Source organism: Arvicanthis niloticus, chromosome 1, assembly GCF_011762505.2.
Source record: "Arvicanthis niloticus isolate mArvNil1 chromosome 1, mArvNil1.pat.X, whole genome shotgun sequence".
Classification (NCBI taxonomy): Eukaryota; Metazoa; Chordata; class Mammalia; order Rodentia; family Muridae; genus Arvicanthis; species Arvicanthis niloticus.
In genome coordinates, this window is record NC_047658.1 from 105,974,025 (window position 1) to 105,995,059 (window position 21,035).

The 21,035-nt window shown below is 53.2% G+C and overlaps 1 protein-coding gene across 7 annotated transcripts; it reads left to right on the forward strand.

Moving 5' to 3' along the window:
* The first annotated feature begins 967 nt into the window (after positions 1–967).
* Pwwp2b (PWWP domain containing 2B) lies at positions 968–19,998 on the forward strand. Of its 7 annotated transcripts, XR_013103708.1 has the most exons (4): positions 968–1,881; positions 8,093–9,785; positions 14,833–16,241; positions 19,300–19,998. XR_013103708.1 is itself a non-coding variant. In XM_034495095.2 (3 exons), exons 1-2 carry the CDS (start codon positions 1,757–1,759, stop codon positions 9,765–9,767), a joined length of 1,800 nt encoding a protein of 599 aa, XP_034350986.1. In that variant the 5' UTR covers positions 969–1,756; the 3' UTR covers positions 9,768–9,785; positions 19,300–19,998. The 7 variants fall into 7 exon arrangements, 6 of the variants coding, with proteins under 6 accessions (XP_034350986.1, XP_034351004.1, XP_034350994.1 ...); XM_034495095.2 differs by lacking the exon at positions 14,833–16,241 and having other exon boundaries at positions 969–1,881; XM_034495113.2 differs by lacking the exon at positions 14,833–16,241 and having other exon boundaries at positions 971–1,881; positions 8,093–9,480.
* Positions 19,999–21,035: the final 1,037 nt, after the last annotated feature.

Here is a 21,035-nt window from a genome sequence, read left to right on the forward strand (position 1 = left end):
CAGATTTTCTATCTACCCCTTGCCTCTACAAGTGGGAGTCCCTCGACAAGGGCACCTGCTTGCTCAAGTGTCCCCGTCCGTCCCCCCCCCCACCCCCCCACTACTCCTTCCCTCTCAGCCCCAGTTGCTCAGACTATAGATGTCCCCAGCTTGGGAGCTACTGAACCAGGGTTGGGGAGTGTCCTGTTGTAGTCTGTTCTTAGCAGGCATCTCCAGTACTCAGGCACAGATGCTTAGTATGTGGGCTGAGCGAATGTGCAGCCTCCCACCAGCCCTCCACCTGGGACTGAGCTGGGAATGGTTCCTGTAGCCACCGTTTTTTCTTTTTTGCTCCAAAATCTGCAGCACCCAGCTCTGGAGAGAGGAAAACAGACGCTTGTGGGAGGGGGACTGCCCCTCAGCCGGACTCCGCCCAGACTTTCTCATCTGCTCTAGTGTCGCCTTAAGGCGAGGTAAAGTGGCGCCGGGGCGGCCTCAGCTGTCCTAAGCGGCGTCAGTAGTAGCAGCCCCGAAGCAAGTCCCAGCAGGGCAAGCAGTCCACTCCCAAGCTGAGAGGGGCATGGACCCTGTAGACCCGTGGTCAGTGCCTCCCTACCATTCTGGTGCCAACTATGCAGGGTCAAGGCGATGCAAGTCCGGCTTAGGGGCCCGGTTCGCAGACGCCGTTGGTCATTGCAACGTGACCGACCCTTAGAGGCAGTAAGTTACAGGTTCCGAATCCGGATCCAGAGTGCAAGTGCTTGCGGAAGCCGGAGGAGGTCTAGGGTGGCGGTCAGGCGTCCGCCGGGCGCCGCCACCTCCCACTCACGGCCAGGCTGCCCTCGCGGGCCCGGTTGCACACGCCCGGGGAGCCTGGCGCTTGCTCATGGGAGGTGACTCTTCATACTGTACACTAGGCGAGGCGTGCTGCAGCGCCTGGTCCCAGGAGATGCAAGAGACCGGTCCCAGAGCTCTGGATAGAATAATCCTCCCAACCCTAGTGCTGGCCAGCCCCGCGCCCTGCGAAGTCCTCAAACTGACGGGAGTCCTATAGTCGCCTAGGAGGCGCGGAGCACACCTGGGTAGCCCAGTGCCAGGTCGCCCGTGTGGTGAGGGTGACACTAGGCCTCTTATAAGGGCCCCACTGAAGTCCCTCGGCACCCCGAGTCTCCTCTGCCAGGCCTGACTCGCTTCAAATACACGCGCCCACAGACTTTCCCAAGTACCGAGTGGACACAGAAGTCGTGCGTATGAGACGCTGCTGGGGTACTTTAGCACAAACCGGTACACAGGGGACCCCAGAGTACTTGGGGGAAGGGCCCCAGGCTGCGCCGGGCTCAGGGAGTGGCCCCAGGACAGGATCAGGAAGGAGGTGGGGCCCGGGGTGGGACCCAGAGCAGCAGTGGGGGAAGGGCCTGGGCTCAGGGAGTGTCCCCGCTACCCTTCGGTTCCTGGCAAGGCCTCCTAGGGGGGCATTCCTAGCCAGCGTGGCGTCAAGATTAACGAACCCTTCTCTCTGCCCGGTGGGGCCCCGCAATGCGTTGCCAACCCAGCTCTGAGAGCCGGCTGTGGGCGCACGCTGCGGGCGGACCGCCCCACGCCCTCCGGCTCCCGGGAGCGCAGCCCGCGGCCGCGCGCCCCAGCCCAGCTCCGCGGTGGCGGCCGGCACAGAGAGCTTTGTGACGTCAGGCGGCGTCACGCGGGGCTGACCCGGCGGCGGCGGCAGCGGCGGCGGCGGCGGTGGCGGGCGGGGGCGGCCTCCGGAGGCGGCGGGAGCATGGAGCCGCGGGCCGGCTGCCGGTTGCCGGTGCGGGTGGAACAGGTCGTCAACGGCGCGCTGGTGGTCACCGTGAGCTGTGGCGAGCGCAGCTTCGCCGGGATCCTGCTGGATTGCACGAAAAAGTGAGCGGGGCAGGGTCGCGGGCCCGGGACTCCTTGGAATCCCCCGGGACACTCCTCCACCGATTCAAGGTTCCGAAGCGGGCTCCGGGAGAAGCAGCAAAGCCTGGCGTCCGCTTTCAGTTTCTGCTGGGCCGGGGTTTCGAGGCGCGCCAGCTGGCCGCCGGTCTGGGTGCGAAAGTGGCTCTCTCCCAAAGTCGCGGTGACTTTCGGGGCAGGAGAGCGTGCGGCCCCGCAGAGGGGCTGCGGGTGCTGGCCCGGACGCACAGGAAGCCTTGCCTGAAACTCCGCACATCTGCCATAATTAATGCACTTTTCTTTGTTCAGACGCACTGTTGAATTCGACTGTTTGCAGAATTGTGATTCGTTTAAGGGGTCAGTTATGCCGTGGCCTCACCTGTCACAAGAAGGGGGAGAAGCCCAAGGCTTGTAGGAGTGGCTGGTGGAGACCAGCTGCGACGACTGCGGGGTGTAGAGACACTGCTGTGGGCGAGGCGCCTTGCGGGGGAGTGGAGATACAAGTTACAGGGCCAGTGCCTCTACTGGGGCACATTGGGCTGGGCTCCTGAGACCACCTGTATACCCTTTGCAGGGGCTTCTGCAGCGCAGAGCAGACACCTGAACCCAGAATCACATGGCACTGCGCTGTCACTGCCGGATAAATGATTAGGCATTAATCAGTCTGTGACTCTTCTGCTCCAGCCAGGCTTTATGCTGGGATTAGGAACAGAAAAAGGCTCTGCTTTCAAAGACCCAACTTTTTTCCTTCCTAAAGCCCAGATTTTCCTGGGTTCCCACCACAGAGCAGAGCCTTTCCTCCTTGACAGTTACCCCGATGACATGTCTTCATTAGATGTGCTAGAAACCATTTATGCACAAGTCATGTGACTTAACATATGGCCTCCCGTGTGACTGGTGCTCCTCTCTTGTTGGTTAGTACAGGGAGTGCCTATAATGGGGTGACATTCAGGGGCTGCAGAACAGCCACCTGAAAGCTTTCAGTACAAGCCTTCCCCCACCTCACTGCTGTCTGCCTTGTCCTCCTCAGGCAGGTCTGGTTCAGTCCTGAGCCCGCAGGGCTGCACCCCTGCTCTACCTGTGCAGCCTGCTCTGGCCTCTCCCTAGAGAGTGTCTGCAGCAGAGGACCTGCATTTCCCCTGTTCTCAGGCTCCAGTGCTCAAGATAAGATAGGCTGAGGTAGTCCTATCTTGTGGCTGTGTCTACAGAGATAGTGGGATCTCTGTCCCGAGGCCGATGGCTAACCTGGCTTGGAGATGCATATACCCTTCATGAATAGCAGCTAGCTGCTGGGATCCTGAGTATGGGAACCTATACAGCTATAGGATGTATGTGTGTCTGTGGCCCACAGTCTACCATAACCAGAGCCCCTTGGAGACAGGAGCTCAGTCAGCAGTCACAGCTCTTGTCTGCAGTGGTTTTGGTTGCTTCTGTGCTCTTGCAGAGAATCTAAAGATAAAGTGGTCTTTCCTTGCCCCTCCAAGGCTTGGACTTGAAACCGTCTCTCCTTCCCCACCGCTGATCTGTCCTGCAGGCCACCCTTGGGTCTGTTTCCTGTGTTCTATCCATAGTATTATGAGTTGCAAAGCTAATGGTTCCAGCTCTGCTGCTCAGGCAGAACTGAGCACAGCTCAGGAGCTGTCTGGGTGGTTTTGGCTGCAGGGTCTGCTCTCAGCCTCCACATGCTGACCTGCCCTCCCAGGTACCAGTTTCTCCTCAGGGTCCAGTATCTTTGCTCCAATGGGGGCCCAGTCCTTGGATATGAGCCAAGGAAGAGCTCCCAAGTCCTATTTCCTCCCACCTCAGGGGAGCCTTTGGGGCTCAAAGCAGCAAGCAGGTCAGCATTCCTGAGGTGCTGCTGCGGTTTATAGACTCAGAGCTCCCACAGTTTGGATACAGACCTGGTGGCCTGGTTGTCCTTTATGGTTCCTGATCGCTGTGCATCCTCCTTGCTAGATTGGCAGTGTGACGTGGATGGCCCTGTTCACATAGACTGCTGGGTGGAAGGGTCTGAGGCTGGATCCAGCCACCATGGGTGCTCATCGTGAAGTTAGCCTGAAAGATGTTTACTCTTTTGCCCTTCTTTGTCTGCAGATGGCTGGGGAGCTCAGAGGGGGTCTTGTTCAGAAGCCACCTGGTACAATACCAAGTATCTCCTCCCACTTACATCTTGAATCTACGGCCTGGCCATAGAGCAGCCTGAAGCAAGTTCTCTGCTGCTCTGGGTACCTATGCATGCCTGCATTCTCACAAAACACTGTGCCAGGGAGTGCCGGGGCTCAGCCTCTAACAAGCTCCCTCTATGATCCCTGCTTACAAATTTGAGGATCCAAAGTGTACTGACCCAGGTCATGCATGAAGGGGCAGCGTGGCGTGGAGGTATGTCTCTTGTTGTGCACCTCAGGTGAAGTAACCCTGGCTGAAGGTAGTCTGCAAGACAGTAAAGGCCCACTGACTCTGGACTTCTCATCTGAGCTGTTGATTCTATAACTGTACCATACAACCGCTGAGCCTACCTGCTGGGATGGTCAGTGTGACATCCTCTTTGACCAAGACCATAGTCACTGCCTGTCACCAGGCTAAAGAGCACCAAGTACTATCCTGGAATATGCCAGTCAGGGCGGAGGCTCAGGTGCTGACAGGCATTTCTGAGATTATGTAGTAGGCACAGAGGTTACCATAGTGCTCAGACATCCTCTCTGCCCTTAACGAACTAGAGGGTTCCAGGTACCTTGTGTATCACAATTGGTGTAGTGGGGTCCTGGCTGGCATGCTGGTTATGGGGACTATACCGCGGAGATGTTGACAGAGTGGGCAAGGAAGACACGATGCTAATAAATGCAGGAGGCAGGGTCCATCTATTCTCCTCTGGAAATCTGGGATCTGTGCCCAAGGATGCAGGGCAGGTCCAACTCTACACTCTGGAAAAGGGATCTAGGCTGAGAGTTGTCCTGAAAACCTACTCACCTGACTCCCGAAACAGAGGTGGCCCCTGGAGGCCTCTGTACACATAGCAGTCCCAAGCAGCCCACTGCTTCCTTCAAGACCTTCCTGTTCCCTGCCCCATCCAGCTCTCTAGCCCTACTGCTCAATGGCTGTTTGCTGGGCTGCAGAAAGGCTACAGGGACTTTCTAAAGTAAGCAAGCCCTGGTGTACAACCCAAGGTGGGGCCTTGGGTGTTTGGACTTGGGCCTTCCTGGGGCTGCAGGCTCCTGGCAACATAGCTATGTAGAGAAGGTTCCGCAGACTACCGCCCAACTTTGCACATCCGCATGCCTCTGATCCAGGAGCCTGTTGACTCAACCCTCAGGCAGTGGCAGGAGAGCCTCTGCCACCACGGGCTGGGGGAGGAAGGTCCCCGACAGACATAGTAGGGGTGGGAGGGTGCCACTTGGGCTCCAGCAGCCTCATGAGTCCTGGGTCTGCCTGTGGATCCGGGAAGCCAAATGGAGGCAGCTGAAAGCAGGGGCAGCCCAGAGCTCTGGCAAGCAGCCAGAACTGTATTCTTCCTGTCCATGGGCTGGCCTTAGCCAGGCTACTATGGGTGAGTGACTGAGACATACCCACAGGTGAGTCCTCAGGGACATGATTTGGACACTAGTGTCTTGCTGAGGACTTTGGGCCGGGCCATATGTCTCCAGGACTGTGTCCTCATCAGAGCATCATGCAGAACAGGAGTCTCTGTGTCCCGGAGAGCCCTATGTCTCTGTCCCCTTTGAGTCTCTACTGCTTTTGCATTTGGATATGGCCCCCTCTTTATAGCTTCCTGGACTTCTCAACCCTGCTCAGTGTCCCCTTCTTTTCTTGAACCCTCTTAGAGGTTCAATGTTATGCTTCTTAGAGATATTGGTTCCTGGTGAATCCTCCTTTTTGTTGTTTGTTTTGTTTTTGGTTTTTGTTTGTTTGTTTTTCGAGAGAGGGTTTCTCTGTATAGCCCTGGCTGTCCTGGAACTCACTCGGTAGACTAGGCTGGCCTTGAACTCAGAAATCCACCTGCCTATGCCTCCCAAGTGCTGGGATTAAAGGCGTGCACCACCACTGCCAGGCAGGTGAATCCTTTCTTAATCTCCAGGTACCTCCATCCCAAAGCTGCACCCATCAGCAGGCCCTCTTAGTCTATTGTGAACCCTAGCAGGTTTCTCTCATGGCCAAGATCTGTAGCATTTCCTGTGAGCGTCTGTCCTTGAGACTGACCAGCTTGGGCCACAGCCTGGCCTCGTTGAGGGTGCCAAGCCTTGGGATCCACATCCCTTATGTACCCCAGGCCAGATCACAATTTGTCCACTTGGTTTTCCCTGTGCCATGGCCATCTCCATACCTGGAGGCAGTGGATCCCAACATCACAGGACTGGGACATGTCTGCAAGTCCCTTCATCTCATTGTCTTTATCTGTGTAGAGGGAGTGTCACTGCTTGTCATTCTGTGGAACTGCTAAAGGGTTGAGGGAGCTCAAATCACAGCTGCAGCCTTTGCTAGAGGCACCAAAGCAGAGCCCTGATGCTCCATGGCCTCCCAAAATCTAGCAGTTGGCCTCAGCTATCCTACAGGAAGGTCATCAGGCAGCCTGCCTTGACCTGGGGTGAGCTGTTCTGTTTACCCACTAGGCAGGCCTTGGGTGTGGCCAGAGCAGGGGCAGGGCAGCAGCTCCAGGAAGGAAGAGTGGCTGCATGCTGCCAGGGCCCTGACATTTCTCAGGAGAATACAGCCCCTGAACTCTGGGAAAGGGCTAGTGGGTGTCTATCTTCAGCCTGCAGAGTCTTCCCTAGACCTCTGGGGCTAAAGCAAGCAGACTCTCTGGAGTGCCCTCTGCTAACAGCACCTTCAGCATGGCTGCAGGGATGAACTTAGAAGAGGAGGGGCTAGAGGGAACCCCTCCCTCTTCATGTTCTAGGTAACTGTGGAAGCTGCCAGAGAGGTGAGCTTTGGTTAGCAACTCTCCACCCCTGGTCCCTTATCTGCCCTGCCTCCCAAACCAGCCACTTGTCATTCCTTCCTGCCCTCTTTGGACCTTCTCTGGCCCTTAGTCCTGTCTGGGCAGAATATCTTGTTCCCCAGGACCTGGATGCCTGTTACTGTCACAGGAATTCTGCTGCTCCCTGGGGCGGGTATTCCAGCTTCCCCTTTCTGCTAACACCCTCATTTGGGACCCTGTGGTGTTTTCTGAGGGTGGGGTCCAGAGAGGCTGGCTGATGATTCTCGTCTTGGGGCCATGGAAGTAGAGGCCAATGGTGAGACTTTGGGAAGTTTTAGCACCCCAAGGGCTCTGCTTTGGTGCCTCTGGCCTCAGAGCAGCTGCAGCTGTGGCTCTGGCTGTGTCTGGCCACACGTGGCTCCCACCCTACACACTTGGATGCATATTAGACATCTGGGACCAGGGTGCTCCATAAGACATTCTTCAGGGCCAAGAGGCTTGCCTGGGGTGGGAATTCTAGCAAGCTGGCTGAGTCCCTTGTTCTCTTAAAGAAAGGGAAGGGAAACTGAGGCACATGAGCAGAGGCCTGGGTTCTGCAGCTGCTGGCTCTGGGGCAGGTGGACTCCCTTTCAGGCCACGCCCTGTCTCAGGATGCAAATACTCTCCTCGGTCTTCTAGAAGCATTCCAGCCTCAAGCCCTCTTTCGTGTGGCTAGAGACTCAGATTCTAATACTCTGACCAAGAAGAAGCCCACAAGCCATGTGTCAAAGGACATGTGAGTCCTGGTACCTGTTGAATGACAATCCACCACTCTGGACCTAGATCCAGATGGCTGTAGAGAGAATATCTTATATCTGTATGGATGTGGCACCTGTCAATAGTAAGTCTGACGGCCATGGCTTAGGCAGGAAATAAGAGGTGGAACATCAAGAGGCAGGAAGGATTCTGGGATGATGTGAAGTGAGGGGAGGGTTCGCCCCAGACGATGTGAGGAGACAGATGCATGGTACCTGAGCACAGGTAACCAGCAATGTGGCAGAATGTAGGTTAGCATAAATGGGTTATAACAAGTTATGATCTAGTCAGAGAAGAGCCTAGCTATATGGACTAGATATTTGTAAATATATTTTGAGTCTGAGTCTTATTTCAAGCTTGGGACTGGGAGGAAGAACTGAATTTAATTTCTGCAGATGGCCTCCCAGGCCTAGAGCTGGTTAGGTGACAGATGCTGGCCATAGCTAGAATTCTCCTTATTCTCACTCTGGTTTTGTTTCCTTCTACCAGGTCTGGCCTCTTCGGCCTGTCTCCATCTACTCTACTGCCTTTGGCTGACAACTCCTCTGCCATCAGCTGTCATGGGCAGGTTCCTGAGGTGGGAACTGGAGAAGTGATGCAGCTGGAGACAGAACCTCTGCCTCCTCATCACAAAGACCCTGAGAAGGATCAGCCTCCCAAGACAGCTGTGCCTGAGCAGCCCCCACCTCTTATACCACCTGTGCCTGCCGGGAACCTGCCTCCCTTTCCACCTTACTTTGAGGGTGCCCCCTTCCCCCACCCGCTATGGCTGAGGAACACCTACCAGCAGTGGGTGCCGCAGCCCCCACCCAGGACCATCAAGCGGACCCGTCGGCGACTTTCCCGAAACCGGGATCCGGGCAGGCTCATTCTTAGCACAATCCGCCTGCGGCCACGTCAGGTACTATGTGAGAAATGCAAGAGTACTGTGAGTCCTCAGGAGGCCAGTCCCGGCCCCCTGACCAACCCCAAACCCCGCCGGAGGCTAGGCAGTGGCCCTGATAGTGAGCACCGAAAGCCAGAGGAAACAGAAGACAGTGCTGTCATAGCTATGGCTGCCCCGAGGAGGAGCAAGAGGGAGAAGCGGGAAGAGGACAGGGTTGCTGGAGAGCGTGTCCCAAGGAGTCCAGTCATCAAGATCTCCTACAGCACACCACAGGGTAAGGGTGAGGTGGTCAAGATTCCATCCAGAGTGCATGGCTCCGTGGAGCCCTTCTGCCCCCAACAGTCTCTACAGAATGGCCAGGACTCAGAGGTATCGAGGGATGTGGAGGCCAGGGGTGGTGGAGACCGACCACCCAGTGGGCCTTCAGCCTCCATCCCCAAGCTGAAGCTGACTCGTCCAGTGCCTCCTGTCTCTGACCTGCCACCTCCCAAAATCCGCCTGAAGCCCCACCGGCTGGGGGACGGAGAACATGAGCCCCTGTACAGGGCTGAGCTGGTGGAGGAGCTGAATGGATGCCCACGAGGCCCCCTGGCCAGCTCGCCTGCTCTCTTTGCTGATGGCTCTACCCCTGGGCTAGAGGATTTGTCTTCTGGAAGTTCTGGTGAGGACGATGACCTCAAGAGGTTTCCCCGAGGTAAACAAGGCCGTGATGGCTTGGCTTTTCTTGTCGACTGCCCTGGGAGGAGAGCAGACTGTACCAGTGAATCTGTGTGCAGCACCGACAGCCTGGATGAATTAAAATCATCTGGTTCAGAAGTGACATCTCCAGACACAGGAGACCTGTCATCTGGCGACAGTGCCTCTGTTCCTTCATCTTCTGCTGACACTCGCCAGACAGTCCCTCCCCTCACAGTCAGGCTGCACACGCAGAGCGTCTCACAGTGTGTGACTGAAGATGGAAGGACGGTGGCTGTAGGGGACATTGTGTGGGGTAAGATACATGGTTTTCCTTGGTGGCCAGCGCGTGTCCTTGACATCAGCCTTGGCCAGAAGGAGGATGGAGAGCCCTCTTGGCAAGAAGCGAAAGTCTCATGGTTTGGGTCTCCAACTACATCATTCTTGTCTATTTCAAAACTGTCCCCTTTCTCTGAATTTTTCAAGCTGAGATTTAACCGTAAGAAGAAGGGGATGTATCGAAAAGCCATAACTGAGGCTGCAAACGCCACACAACATGTGGCCCCAGAAATAAGGGAGCTCTTGACCCAGTTTGAAATGTAACTTTGGTCCCAAGAGCAGGTGAGTCTTATGTTCACTAGGTGCCTGCTGTTCCCAAAGCAGCCAGCATAAGCTTGTGTTCAACATCCAGACGCTAGAGAGCCAGACACTGGGCCTGTTGCTCAAAGGGGGCTGTCCTAAACACTGTTGCCCTCTCTGATGTCTCTGGAGCTCACACATCCCAAGAAAGATGCTTTAAAGGGTCTGATTATCGGATGTTTGTGTTGGTTAGAGTTTTGCAGCCAGTTGTCAAAAGAAGGCCCATGAGTCTTCTACGAGGATTTTTTGAGAAAGGGGCTGTTTGCCCGACTCTGGCTGGGGTGAAGGGAGAGTAGAAGGATAAAAGGCAGGCTTTCATCTTCTGTCACTCTGAGGGAAGAGGAATCTTCTTTTACTCTCTTGTGTGGGCCAGGTTTCTGACTTGCAGGGAGGAGGGAGGCGAGGCAAGGAGAAAGGAGAGTGCCTGACCCTCCAGTGGAGCTGGCCTCTGCGCCTCAAGCTGGCTGTTCCACTCAGCATGCCCCATCCCCTCCTTCTCTGTGATGGTTCCTTAATGGTCCTCAGTGTAGCCAAGTGCACCCAGTTCTGGGTGGTGGGTACAGTGTCTTGAGAACTCTGTAGTTTAGAAGTCAATCCTCAGATGATCTGTATACGATCTGGACATTGCACCATGTGTAGTGAGGGAGTAGTGTTGTTCAGGTTTGTGGGGCATTGCTGGGTGTCATTTCACAGAGTTGGAATCTCTGGTGGCCCTGTGGTCACCATGTGGGGTGTCTGGAAACATGAGGGATACAACCTGCCTGCACTTCTCCCTGGACATAATCATATCTAATAGCCCCTTCCAGCTTTGACTGCCATGGTGATGACTCTTACAGAGGTCTAAGGCTCTCTTCTTGACTCCAGGCAGCCTCTTTATTTATTTTTTTTTTCTTAATCCTTGGCTTAATGCTGATTTCATGGTACAGAGACATAGAGGTCATGTCAGGTGATTATACTCAGAAAACAGGAGCCCTGCATCTACCTCCAGCTAGACCCCTGACTTGGCATTCCCTCAGTGATCTGTCTGCCCAGGCCACTTGCTTACTCCACCATTTTGACATTATGGTTTCTTGGGCAATAGCCTTTTGTTAGTCTTTCGCTCCTTAGAAGGACCAACTGATGTCCTTCTGGGATACCTCTCAAGCCTATTTACTGCTCTTTCAGTTACATTGGAGGTTCCAGGAGAGGAAGCAGTATTGGGAGGCAGGCTTTGGGGCCAGCTTTCAGGCTGCTGTGGTCTCTAGCCTCTCCACTGGTCCCTGGTTATGCATAACAGCCAAACCTATTCTCACTTGGGGGACCTTTGTGTAGGATGAGGCAGGTACAAAACAGACATGGGGGCTGTGGCAGCAGCCTCTGGTCTATGCATGTCCTAAGGCAGGGCATCCATCAGGCTAAAACAAAGAAGGGTCAGGTAACTTGCCCTGAGTCCCCCTGCTGTATCCTGGCCCTTATAGAACCTCAGCTGCAGCCACATCCAGTCCTGGAGCACTCTACACCTGGCTCTGCCTTGCTGGGTCCTTCCTCACCCTCTTCCTTGCCTTGGCCCTCTCTGTTCATCAGCTGATCATGGCACTGGCTTGGCTGGAGGCAAAATGGATGAAGGCTGAGAGCCCCTCTCACATGCCCCAATTATGTGGCATAAACCCAGCTTCTGGTGAGAGATGGAGTCTATCTAGCCTGGTCCTTACAAACTGACTTTCAGTTCGTACCCACTGTATAGGCAGAGATGGTGACTGAGACATCTACCCAAAGGGACCCATGGAGTCTGGAAGCCCAGCCAGGCCTTAGCTGCACCTCAGAGAATGCAGCCTTGTAGCTTCTGGGCAGGCCCTGTTTATCCGGAAGCAGAGGGGGGGGCTGAAAAATCTCACCCAACTGGTTTGCCTGGCCCCTGGTCCTGGGCTGTGCCTGGACCGGCATGGACCCAGCAGCCCTTTGCCTTCTGGGAGTGTGAGGCACTGGGTCCCTATAGCTGCAGAGTGCTCAGCGGTGCTTGTCTGGCCAGTGTTTTGCTTTTTGTGTAAGGACTTTATAAATATGGAGAGGAGGTTCCTGCCAGGCAAGTCAAGTGCTCACAGGGAAGGAGCTGGTGTTTGCAGCTCGAGGCTCCTGCTGTGTGAATTAGAGTCCCCTGGTGGACAAATGTGCTTTTCAGTACCCCTGGTGCTATTGGAGTTAATCCCTTCCAGCTTGCACAGAAGGGATACCTGGGGACCTGGCCCTCTAAGCAGAAGCTGTTGAGATGCTGGTGGGGATCCAGTGAAGGGCACAATTGCTGACCTGGACATTTGAGGACAGGAAGCTGCTCAGGGATTGAGTTCAGGTCAGAGAGGCCTGATGAAGAAGGTCAGCTTCCAGGTCCAGCTCACTGGCAGGCCATACCTGACCCTGAATATTGCTGTGGCAGGAAGAGCAGTCCTTCAAGGTTGGGGGAGGAGGGTGCCACTCTCCTGTGTGCAGGGAGTCTTCAGAGAAAGCCAGGTATATTTATTCCCTTCCAAAGGCATGGATCTCAGTATCTCATCCCTGAGAGACCCTTTACTCACTTTGATGGATAGCTGACTGGGGCTTGGTGCGGACACCCTCTGCACTGGACAGGGGGTGGGGGAGCTGGGTGCCCTGACCCTTCCCGGGTTGTGGTATCACTTGTGTATCAGACTCAACGACTTCCAAGTAGGTCCTGATCCAGATGTGCATGCTAGGCTGCCCCGACTCATATACATGCACAGAGATCCCAGCTTCCTTGGCTGTCACAGGGTGACAGTGGCACCTGTCTTGTGGATATGTGAGGGATACAGCAATACTTAGGGGCTTAGGAATGAACTTGTGGGCAGCTGCCTTTGCAAGTGACCACCACACCTTTTCTAGCTAGGCTCCAGGGTTGTTTACCCAGGGGGTCTGGTAGGAGTTTACTGGCTATAGGGACAAGAAGCTCTTGGAGATTCTTGTATGGAAGCAGAGCCTACATCCCTGGTTGGACAGGGCAGGTTTCTTCTGCTCCGGCCCATGCTGCTGCCTGGAGCCCTGCAGGAGCTGACCATCCAATTTACCTACATATGAGTGGGTGCTCCCTGAACAGAGGGTAGCAAAGACTGGAAAGGGTTGGTGTGAATTCAAGTTCCTCTCCAGCTCCTGGTCCTACCTTCCTCCTCTGGCTACTGTGTCTGCCACCTACCTTTCTCCGAATACTCAGCTGGATATGGGCTAGCAGGGTAGGTAGAATCCTGGAGACTTCTCTGAGTCACAGGTCTGAAATTAGCATCTCATAGTCACACAGGCATGCTCCAGGAAGGAAGGGACAGGGATTTGAAACATCATTTGGTGGGAACCCAGACCTACACTGTTATCTAGGAAGGCTTCCTGGAGAAGGTCACTTGAGCTGAGATCTAAATGGGGGTATAGGAGATTGTGGAAGGCAGTTCCAGGCAGACTCTGGCCTCCCACTAGGAACAAGGATGCTTGCAATATAGGATTCAGAGCAGTGAGCAGGTCCAGTCATTTGTGCCAAAACAAGCTGAGGAGGCTGGGCAATATGTGGTGTTGACTCCTTAGACAAGAGGATGCTACTTCTTCCTGCCCCACAATCCTAACTTCACAGTGGCCCTCATAGGCTAATGGAGGTGAGAAAGTACCCTGGGCCTGGCTCATAGTGGCTCTAGTGGAAAGTTCAGAGAGCTGGTACCACAGGCTAGAGGTGAGTGGCATTCAGTATGGCAGTGGTGGGGATGTATGTGTGTGGGGGTGGGGGGTGGGGTTTGACAAGAGTGGCACCATGGAAGCAAGAAGAGGGTCCAGGAGAGAATAGGCTGACTACCCTTAGGGACAGGAAGCCACATAGGATCAGAGAGGGGGGCCTCAGGGCTGAAAGCAATGGGATGGGGCTGTGCCTACCATGTACCACAGTTCTATATAAAGACAAGAGGTACTGAGTTGATGGTTGCCAGGTTCTGCCTGGGGATTGGCCAAGAGGTATACAGTTTACCTGTTCTGGTTGATGGTGCCTCTTTTCTGTTTTCCCAAGTGCCTGGGCAATCTGTTGACAGAAGCACAGGGTTGTCAGGTGGCCAGCACAATGCTTGGGTGCTGTGTAAACTGAAAGTTATGGCACTTCCCTAGAAAGAAGATGGGATGTCATCCCAGGACCTAACTCCTAGCTGTCTACTGAGACATCACAGGCCTCAGACTTGGGAGTGTAGGCTCCAACCTCGAGTGGCCAGGATGTTGGGCTGAAAGCTTTAAAGCTTTGCCAGGGAATACAGCACACCCATGCCTCGGATGTTCCCCTTTACTGTCATCCTCCCTAGAGTCAGTCTGTCCTGTGGCCATGGTAACAAACTTCAACAAAGTAGGGTCTGCAAATGTGTCCTTTCGAGTCAGAGGTCTGAAAGCTAAGCCCAGCTGGGCTCCCTCAGAAAGCTGGAGAGGGTAACCAACTCTCAAACTCCTTTCAGGTGCTCCTGGCTACAGCAACATCCCTCCAGTCTGCCTCCATAATCTTCCTCAGTGTGGTATCATAAGCTGCCTTTCTGATAAGGACCCATAATGGCATCCTATAGTTCAGTGTGATCATCTCAGAAACATCTAATTGGGTTTTATCTGTGGAAGTATGTAATAGAAGCTGAGGTGATCAGGTTCCAGAGACTAGGGTCTAAGTCTACGGAGGGTACTACCCCACCTCTCAGTCATCTTCCTATAAAAGTATTTTTTATTCTCCTGATGTAATTGGAAGTTCACTCCCTCCATCTACTAACCTAAGCCTAGTCCTAGAAGCTTCTAGCCTGCGTACAATCTAATCTAGGCCTAGAACATTTTCAGCCTCTGAGACTTACTGCTGAGTAAGCTCACCCTTTCTAGTTCTTTTTGATCTCTGGCTGGCAGGTTCAACTCAGCTGTTCTGGCTCAAACTCCTCTCTAAGCTGACTGATTCAACCTGACTTCTCTCAGCTTCTCACTGAATTGTCCTGCTTGGCTTCAATTCTCTGGCTTGTTCTGACTTCACCTGTGTCTAGTTTGTTCTCTCTTTTAGCCTCTCCCAGCAAAACTGCCTCTGAATTCCATGAACTGACTGAACAGAACTGACTAGAACTCAGAGATCTGCGTGCCCCTGTCTCCTAAATGTTGGGATTAAAGGAGTGTACCATCACTCCTGGACCTAAGGTGGTTTGTTTGTTTTTACCTGAAACTTGCTTTATAACAGGCTAGCTTTGAACTCAGAGATCTGCTTCCCTGTGTCTCTTGGGATTAAAGGCATGTCTGTACTCTGGCTAGATCGCCCTAGATTACACAGATCCAGAAGGTCTTTGGTTGTGATCTCTTGCCAGAGCAGCCATGTTCTAAATTAACATTCCTCCGCATTCTGCTCAGTCGACATTCCTAGCATATTGTTCATTAGATTGTCTGCACACGCTGTCTGTGGAACAGAGGGGAGACAGCTTCAAGGACAGACTGGTCCAGGATCCACAAAGGAGCAGAGACCACTGCCTCTGTGCCCCCACAACATCAGCCTAATTGTGCACTAGCATCTGGAAAGGGCCCTTGTGATGTGGAGCTCCAGGGTCTGTCCTATGAGGGAAGAAACTGCTGTTCCAGAAAGATCCACCTGTGAAGACAGTGAGACAGCCAGTTTGAGGAACATGATGCCCCCTCTCGCCTTCCTGCTTCATACTCATTTCTCCTGGGAAAGCAGATATTGACCGGGATCCAGTCTATTGCAGGTGCTAGTGCATGTACTGTGCCAGCTGAGTGGAGAGAACATGCCTCTAGACCCCAAGTGCACTGTGCACCGCCTCCCAACACAGTGTCTCCCCCATCCAGCCTTTGAACAGCATCCCGTAGTGGAACGCACCAAACCAGCTCTTTCTTCCAGCACTTCTGCTCCCCCATGGGTTGTCAGCTGACTTCTACATTGCTTTCAGGGAATTCAGGTCCTCTGGGAAGGTTGTAATTATTTTGTTCCAGAAGGAAACTAAGGCCTATAATTCCAGGCCTTCTACAGGGGCTCAGGCCTTCCCACCCATTGGCTCCCAGTGGCCTGTCCCTGCCACTGCCACTGGGTATCATGTTGGGAGCCTGCAGGCAGGCAGACCAGACATTTTGGGGGAGGTAAATGGGAATATCAGGTGTTAAAGTGTCTGGGGGACACCATGGGCCCTGTACAAAGCCTCTGGATACCCCTGCCTGCCTGAACCTTTTGGACCAAATACTGCCTGTTTTCTAATGAGAGGCCATGGTCTCAACACTCCTATCTCTACATGATGGTTCTTGACCCCACCTGCGATGGGCTTCATTTGATAGACCCCTCAGACTATTCATCAAGAAGTCACTCTTTTTGCTCACTAGGGGGAGGATTTGAAGCTGTCATATCATAAGCTACCCCATATAGAGAATATTTCCGGTCTCCACCACTTGGTGGTCTCGAGGCTCACTTCGTCACTGGTGAGCAGCTATGTCATCCATTCCCAGCTGTGTGTGTTCTCCTCCCCCGGTGTCAGCATTTATCCAGCACATCCTGGCCCCATCCTAACCAGTGTTTCCTAACTGCACAGTGCTCCTTAATGTGCCCCCATTACTTCTAGAAAGAGTTCCTCTGCTGCTCAGATTGCCCACCCTAAGTCGCTTGCCCCAATCAGCCCCAGACCTGCAGTGACCACAGCATCTGGTAGGATCCCTGCTTCATGCCACACCCACCATCTCACTCTGGTAATGTCTATTTTCTGGCCAGGCCTGAGGCCAGTTCCTGAGAGCCCAGGCCTGGGACCAGGCTGCTCCATGCTCCAGCTTGCTCTTGTTCCTGAGCTGTTTATTGCTTCTAGTGTTAACCCTGGGAATTACTTTTCCTTTTCTTTCCCTTTCTTTTCTCTTCTTTATAGCAAAGCTTAATGGTATTATAATAACACAATTATTAATTTTACATATGCAAAACTGAGTTGTTTTTAGTAATGCATGTTACACATTTTTTTACTTCATTACAATACGATAGTTTGGGGATATAAGGCCACTAATACCCTCCACAAGGAGGGATGGCCAACCAAGGTTGCCCCAATGATAGATTAACACAACAGTCTAGGGTCTCTTTGAAACACATTTCTGTGTTTCAAAGGCCTTGAGGACAGTTCCTCTCTGAGTCAAGCTGTGACACAAACCTGATAATACAAGTTTATTTCATTTGCATTCATTACTGGATTTTTAAAATTGAGCTGTGTTTTGTAATGCTGTAAGCATTTCTGTAGCTCCCCTGCTTGGCATCCCTTGTGGTCCCTCCTGGCTCCTCCTAGAGTCAGCATCCTAATCCAGGAGGTTCATCCCTCTGGTTTTAGCACAAGCTGGCTCATGCACACCAACCCCCAAGGGCGGAGCAGCATCAAACAGCAACTATGTCCAGGTTGTTTCTGTCCCTTTGGGGGGAGCTGAAGGGTGAGCCCTCTGGCTGTCTTAGCTCTGGAGAAGGCTGAGTCTTCGTAGAGAGGTACCCCAAGCTGCAGGGTGGGCTGGGCTGGGCTAGGATGAGCCTGATACTCTGGAGAATGTGGGTTTCTGGAGAGGACTGGTGTTCTAGCCTGTCAGCAACCCGGAGCAGCTAAGCTTGCTCTGCAGTGCTGGTAAAGGGCCAGCTCCCTGAGAGTGGGAGAGGAAGGGCTTCTTTGAAGGCCCCAGTTGTAGGACAAAGAGAGGCTCGAGGCCAGGAGCCCTTGCGAGTCTCCTCTCAAAGCTTGTTCTTTTCCCCAGTGAAGGCCTCTACAGGATGTTGAAGGGCATTTCCAAAGGTCAGGCCACGGTGGCTAGAGAGACAGCTTTAATTGTTTTCCAGGGCTGAGTTTTTTCTCTTTCAAACCTTAAAGTACTTGTTAGAAGGGACAGGAGAAGTAGTTTTCAGTTGTGTTCTCCATTCCTCTACTCCCCACCTCCACCCCACCCCATTGCACATGGGTGCGTGTGCACACACACACATGCATTCACATACACACACACACACACCCTGCTGCAAGTACACCTGTTACATCTGCACACATCCTAACCAGACCTTAGAGGCACCCCAAGACCATTCAGAGCTCTGGAACTCCCTACCCTGAGTAGCTGTCTTTCAGAAGTGTTCCAGCCTGGGTGTAGGTCAGCTAAGCTGGGCCAGGGTGGGTTAGAATGCTGGGTATCGAGAAGATTGTGTGCTGTATTTATAGGTCAACTGAACTTTGCTGCTGGGGTGATGGGGGAGGCTTTTTGCCCCAGAACCTGTTTGCATGTGACTTTCTAACATATGCATCTTGATGAATTTAGTTCCTTCTTTGATTCTCAAGGGTCTTCAGGGGTCCAGAGAACAAGGTCCCTCTGGTTCTGTAGATCGCTCACCTGCTGCAACTGCTTACTGTCTACAGGGACTCATTGATGCACACAAGCGTGCTGCACATATGTGTACACAAGCAGAGGCTTCCTTTCATGCCTTCTGCATCGGGGTCACGGGTAGTTGTCATTCCCCATCCAGGTGCTGGGGATCCAAACCCTAGGCCTCAAATTAGCACAGCAAGCATTTTGCATGCTGAGGCATCTCTCCAGCTCCTGATTTGCAGATTCTCTGTCTCTCTGGTTAGGCATTCCCTAGAGTTGTTTCCTAGACGGAGATTTTGTGTTCTCTGAACATTCCTCCCCGTCAACACGTACAGACTCAGCTTGCTGGGAATGAGACTTGAGGTTTGCGGGAATAAATGGAGCCTGTCATGCAGATCATACAGGAATCTGCTCTCCGAAGTTGGCAGTGTCCCTGCTTCCTGTCCAATTCACTTTATAGTCTTGCTACTTGCCTATCTGCAGCTCTGAAGAGAAGGTCTTGAGTGCTTCAGACAGGTTAGGTATCTAGTTCAGCTTAAGACAGCCAAGTTGACACATTTCTCCAAAACACCTCAACTTAGCACAGTGCTCACTGGGTAGTAGTAACAATGGCTAGGTTTGGAGCTGTAGAAAGGCTCTATCTATAAGCCAGACATCTGGGGCTGATACCACGGCCCCATCCATCCATCCACACATACACACTCATCATCATCATCTTCATCTGTTTTTGGAGTCTGCCCTCCTTTACCCTGGGGGTGGAAAATGTGTCCTGGTGACTGAGGGATTCAAGGACTTCTGGTGTAGTAAGCTCGTTACTAGAACAGCAGACTTTCCTTGCAGACTTCCTAATGTTAGGCCCTCCTACTGGACTTGGCTGATCCTGTGTTCCAAAACCTCCCACCATCTAAGATCCTCTACCTTCCTCTGGCATGGCTGAGCCATGGGCAGCAGAAGTTGTGGGAACAAGGGAAGTATGGCTCACTGGCCTGGTAAGAGCTGGTGGGGAGGCAGAGCAGCCTTTGGGATCTCTGCAAAGCTGTAGTGCCCAAAGGAGAAGGCTGAGGGGACACTGATACAAACTCCAAAGTGCTCTGTCCTGATACTTGAACCCTCTCGGGCCCTGTTCCCTACAATTGACCCCTTGGTAACCTCTATCCTTTCTTCTTCTCCCAAGGTCACCGACAATGAGGGTGCAGCTGCTGTCCTGGAACTTCTGACTTCTGTCCCAGGGGCCCATGTGCCGCTGGCTGGCTGTGTGCAGAAACATGCTGGGCACAGTGGTTGGCCTGACTCCAGAGGAGCAGGTGTGCATGGGGAGGGACCCAGCTTAGGGCACCTGGCTCCTCGCAGCTGAATGTATCTGTTCAGGCTTCAGCATTCCTAGCCAAGACGTGTCCTGGAGCTTGGTGACAATGTTTGCTGCTTTGTGTGCTAGCGGCTGCAAGGCTTAGCCATCCTCAAACAGAAGCAGGGCCTTCTGCCCAGGCTGTGAGACTCCTGGTATGGGTGCGGGGGGCCTAGCTACAGGGCACCCTCCTGGGCCTGGCCTTTGTTATTCAGCCCAAGCTACCCTTCAGGTTTGAGGAAACCAAATTGCACGTCTGGGGTATAAGGTCTCTGTGCACTTGAGCCAGGAACTTAGTTGCACCTCTTCCACATTCCATTCAAAGCATGGGTCCCTGGCTCCCAGCCCTGGCCGTCAGGGCCGCCTTGATCTGAGATGCTGCTATGTCACCAGGACTGGGAAGGGGAGAGGGAGGGCAGGAGTGAAAACAGGCCTCAGGTTAGGAGTTACCGACTCTGCCCTGTGAGGCCACATTCCTTTTCCCTCTGTCACTTCTAAGACCAAAAAGAAAACAGAAAGAAAAGAAAACTGTCTCTGCTCCTTTGTTTAAGCATGAAAAGAAATAAGCAGGGTGAATAGCCCAAAGCTGCACCTGCCTGACCTGTGAGAGAGACTACAGTCCTCTAACGGGTTAGAGAACGGCCACCCCGTCCAGGTGGCACTGTGCCCATTGTATTGCTCACTCTCAGTCACCTGACAGGACACAAATCTGAAGCTAGGCCACTCTTGGCTCTAGGTGGTAGTTTCAGTCTCCTGCCTCAGGCCTCGCTCTTGGGTTTTCCGGTCAACCCTGGATCCCTCAGGCAGAGGCTTGGACCTGGGATGGTTTGGTTGTTTCTTCCAATGGAGCCTCCTGTCTCCATTTTCTCCCTTGGCTCAGTTAGAGCTAAGGGATGTCCTGAGATGGTGGTAATGGCTTTTCTTGTTCCCAATTTTGATGGAAAATACTCTTGGGTTTTGAGGGTGCCACAGCCCTCAGGAGGAACCTGTGGGCAATATGAGAGCCCTGGTTGCCTCTAAAGTCTCCAGGCTCAGGAAGGAGTGTGGTGCAGATCCATCACTAACTAGCCCAAGAGCTATTCTAATGGTATCCCCTGGGTCTGGATCTGAGATTTGGAGGTGAGAGAATGTTCTCCCAACTTTTTAAAATGTTTTCATTCTTTATTTTTTTTGTTTTTGTTTTGTGTGGGGTTTTTGAGAAGGTTTCTCTTGCCCTGAAACTCTTTTTGTAGACGAGGCTGGCGTTGGAGTTACAGAGATTCGGCTCCCTCTGTCTCCCAGAGTGCTGGGATTAAAGATGTGCACTACCACGCCCTGCTTGGTTTCCCAATTTTTTATAGCAGCAAAGCCTTCTTCACATTCAAGCTTTTCAGGAAGATGTGACAGCAGACACTGTAAGACCCTGCACACATGCCATCTCTCCATTTTCAGGGTCTCTCCCAACCACCCTGGAGGCCCTGGTGTCAGGAAGGGTGTGTCTTAGCTAATGGGAGCTTCTGGGCATCCTTGTGCAGTCAGATCATGGCTAGAGCAACAGATCCCTCCTCCCCCAGCCCGCCAGTGTC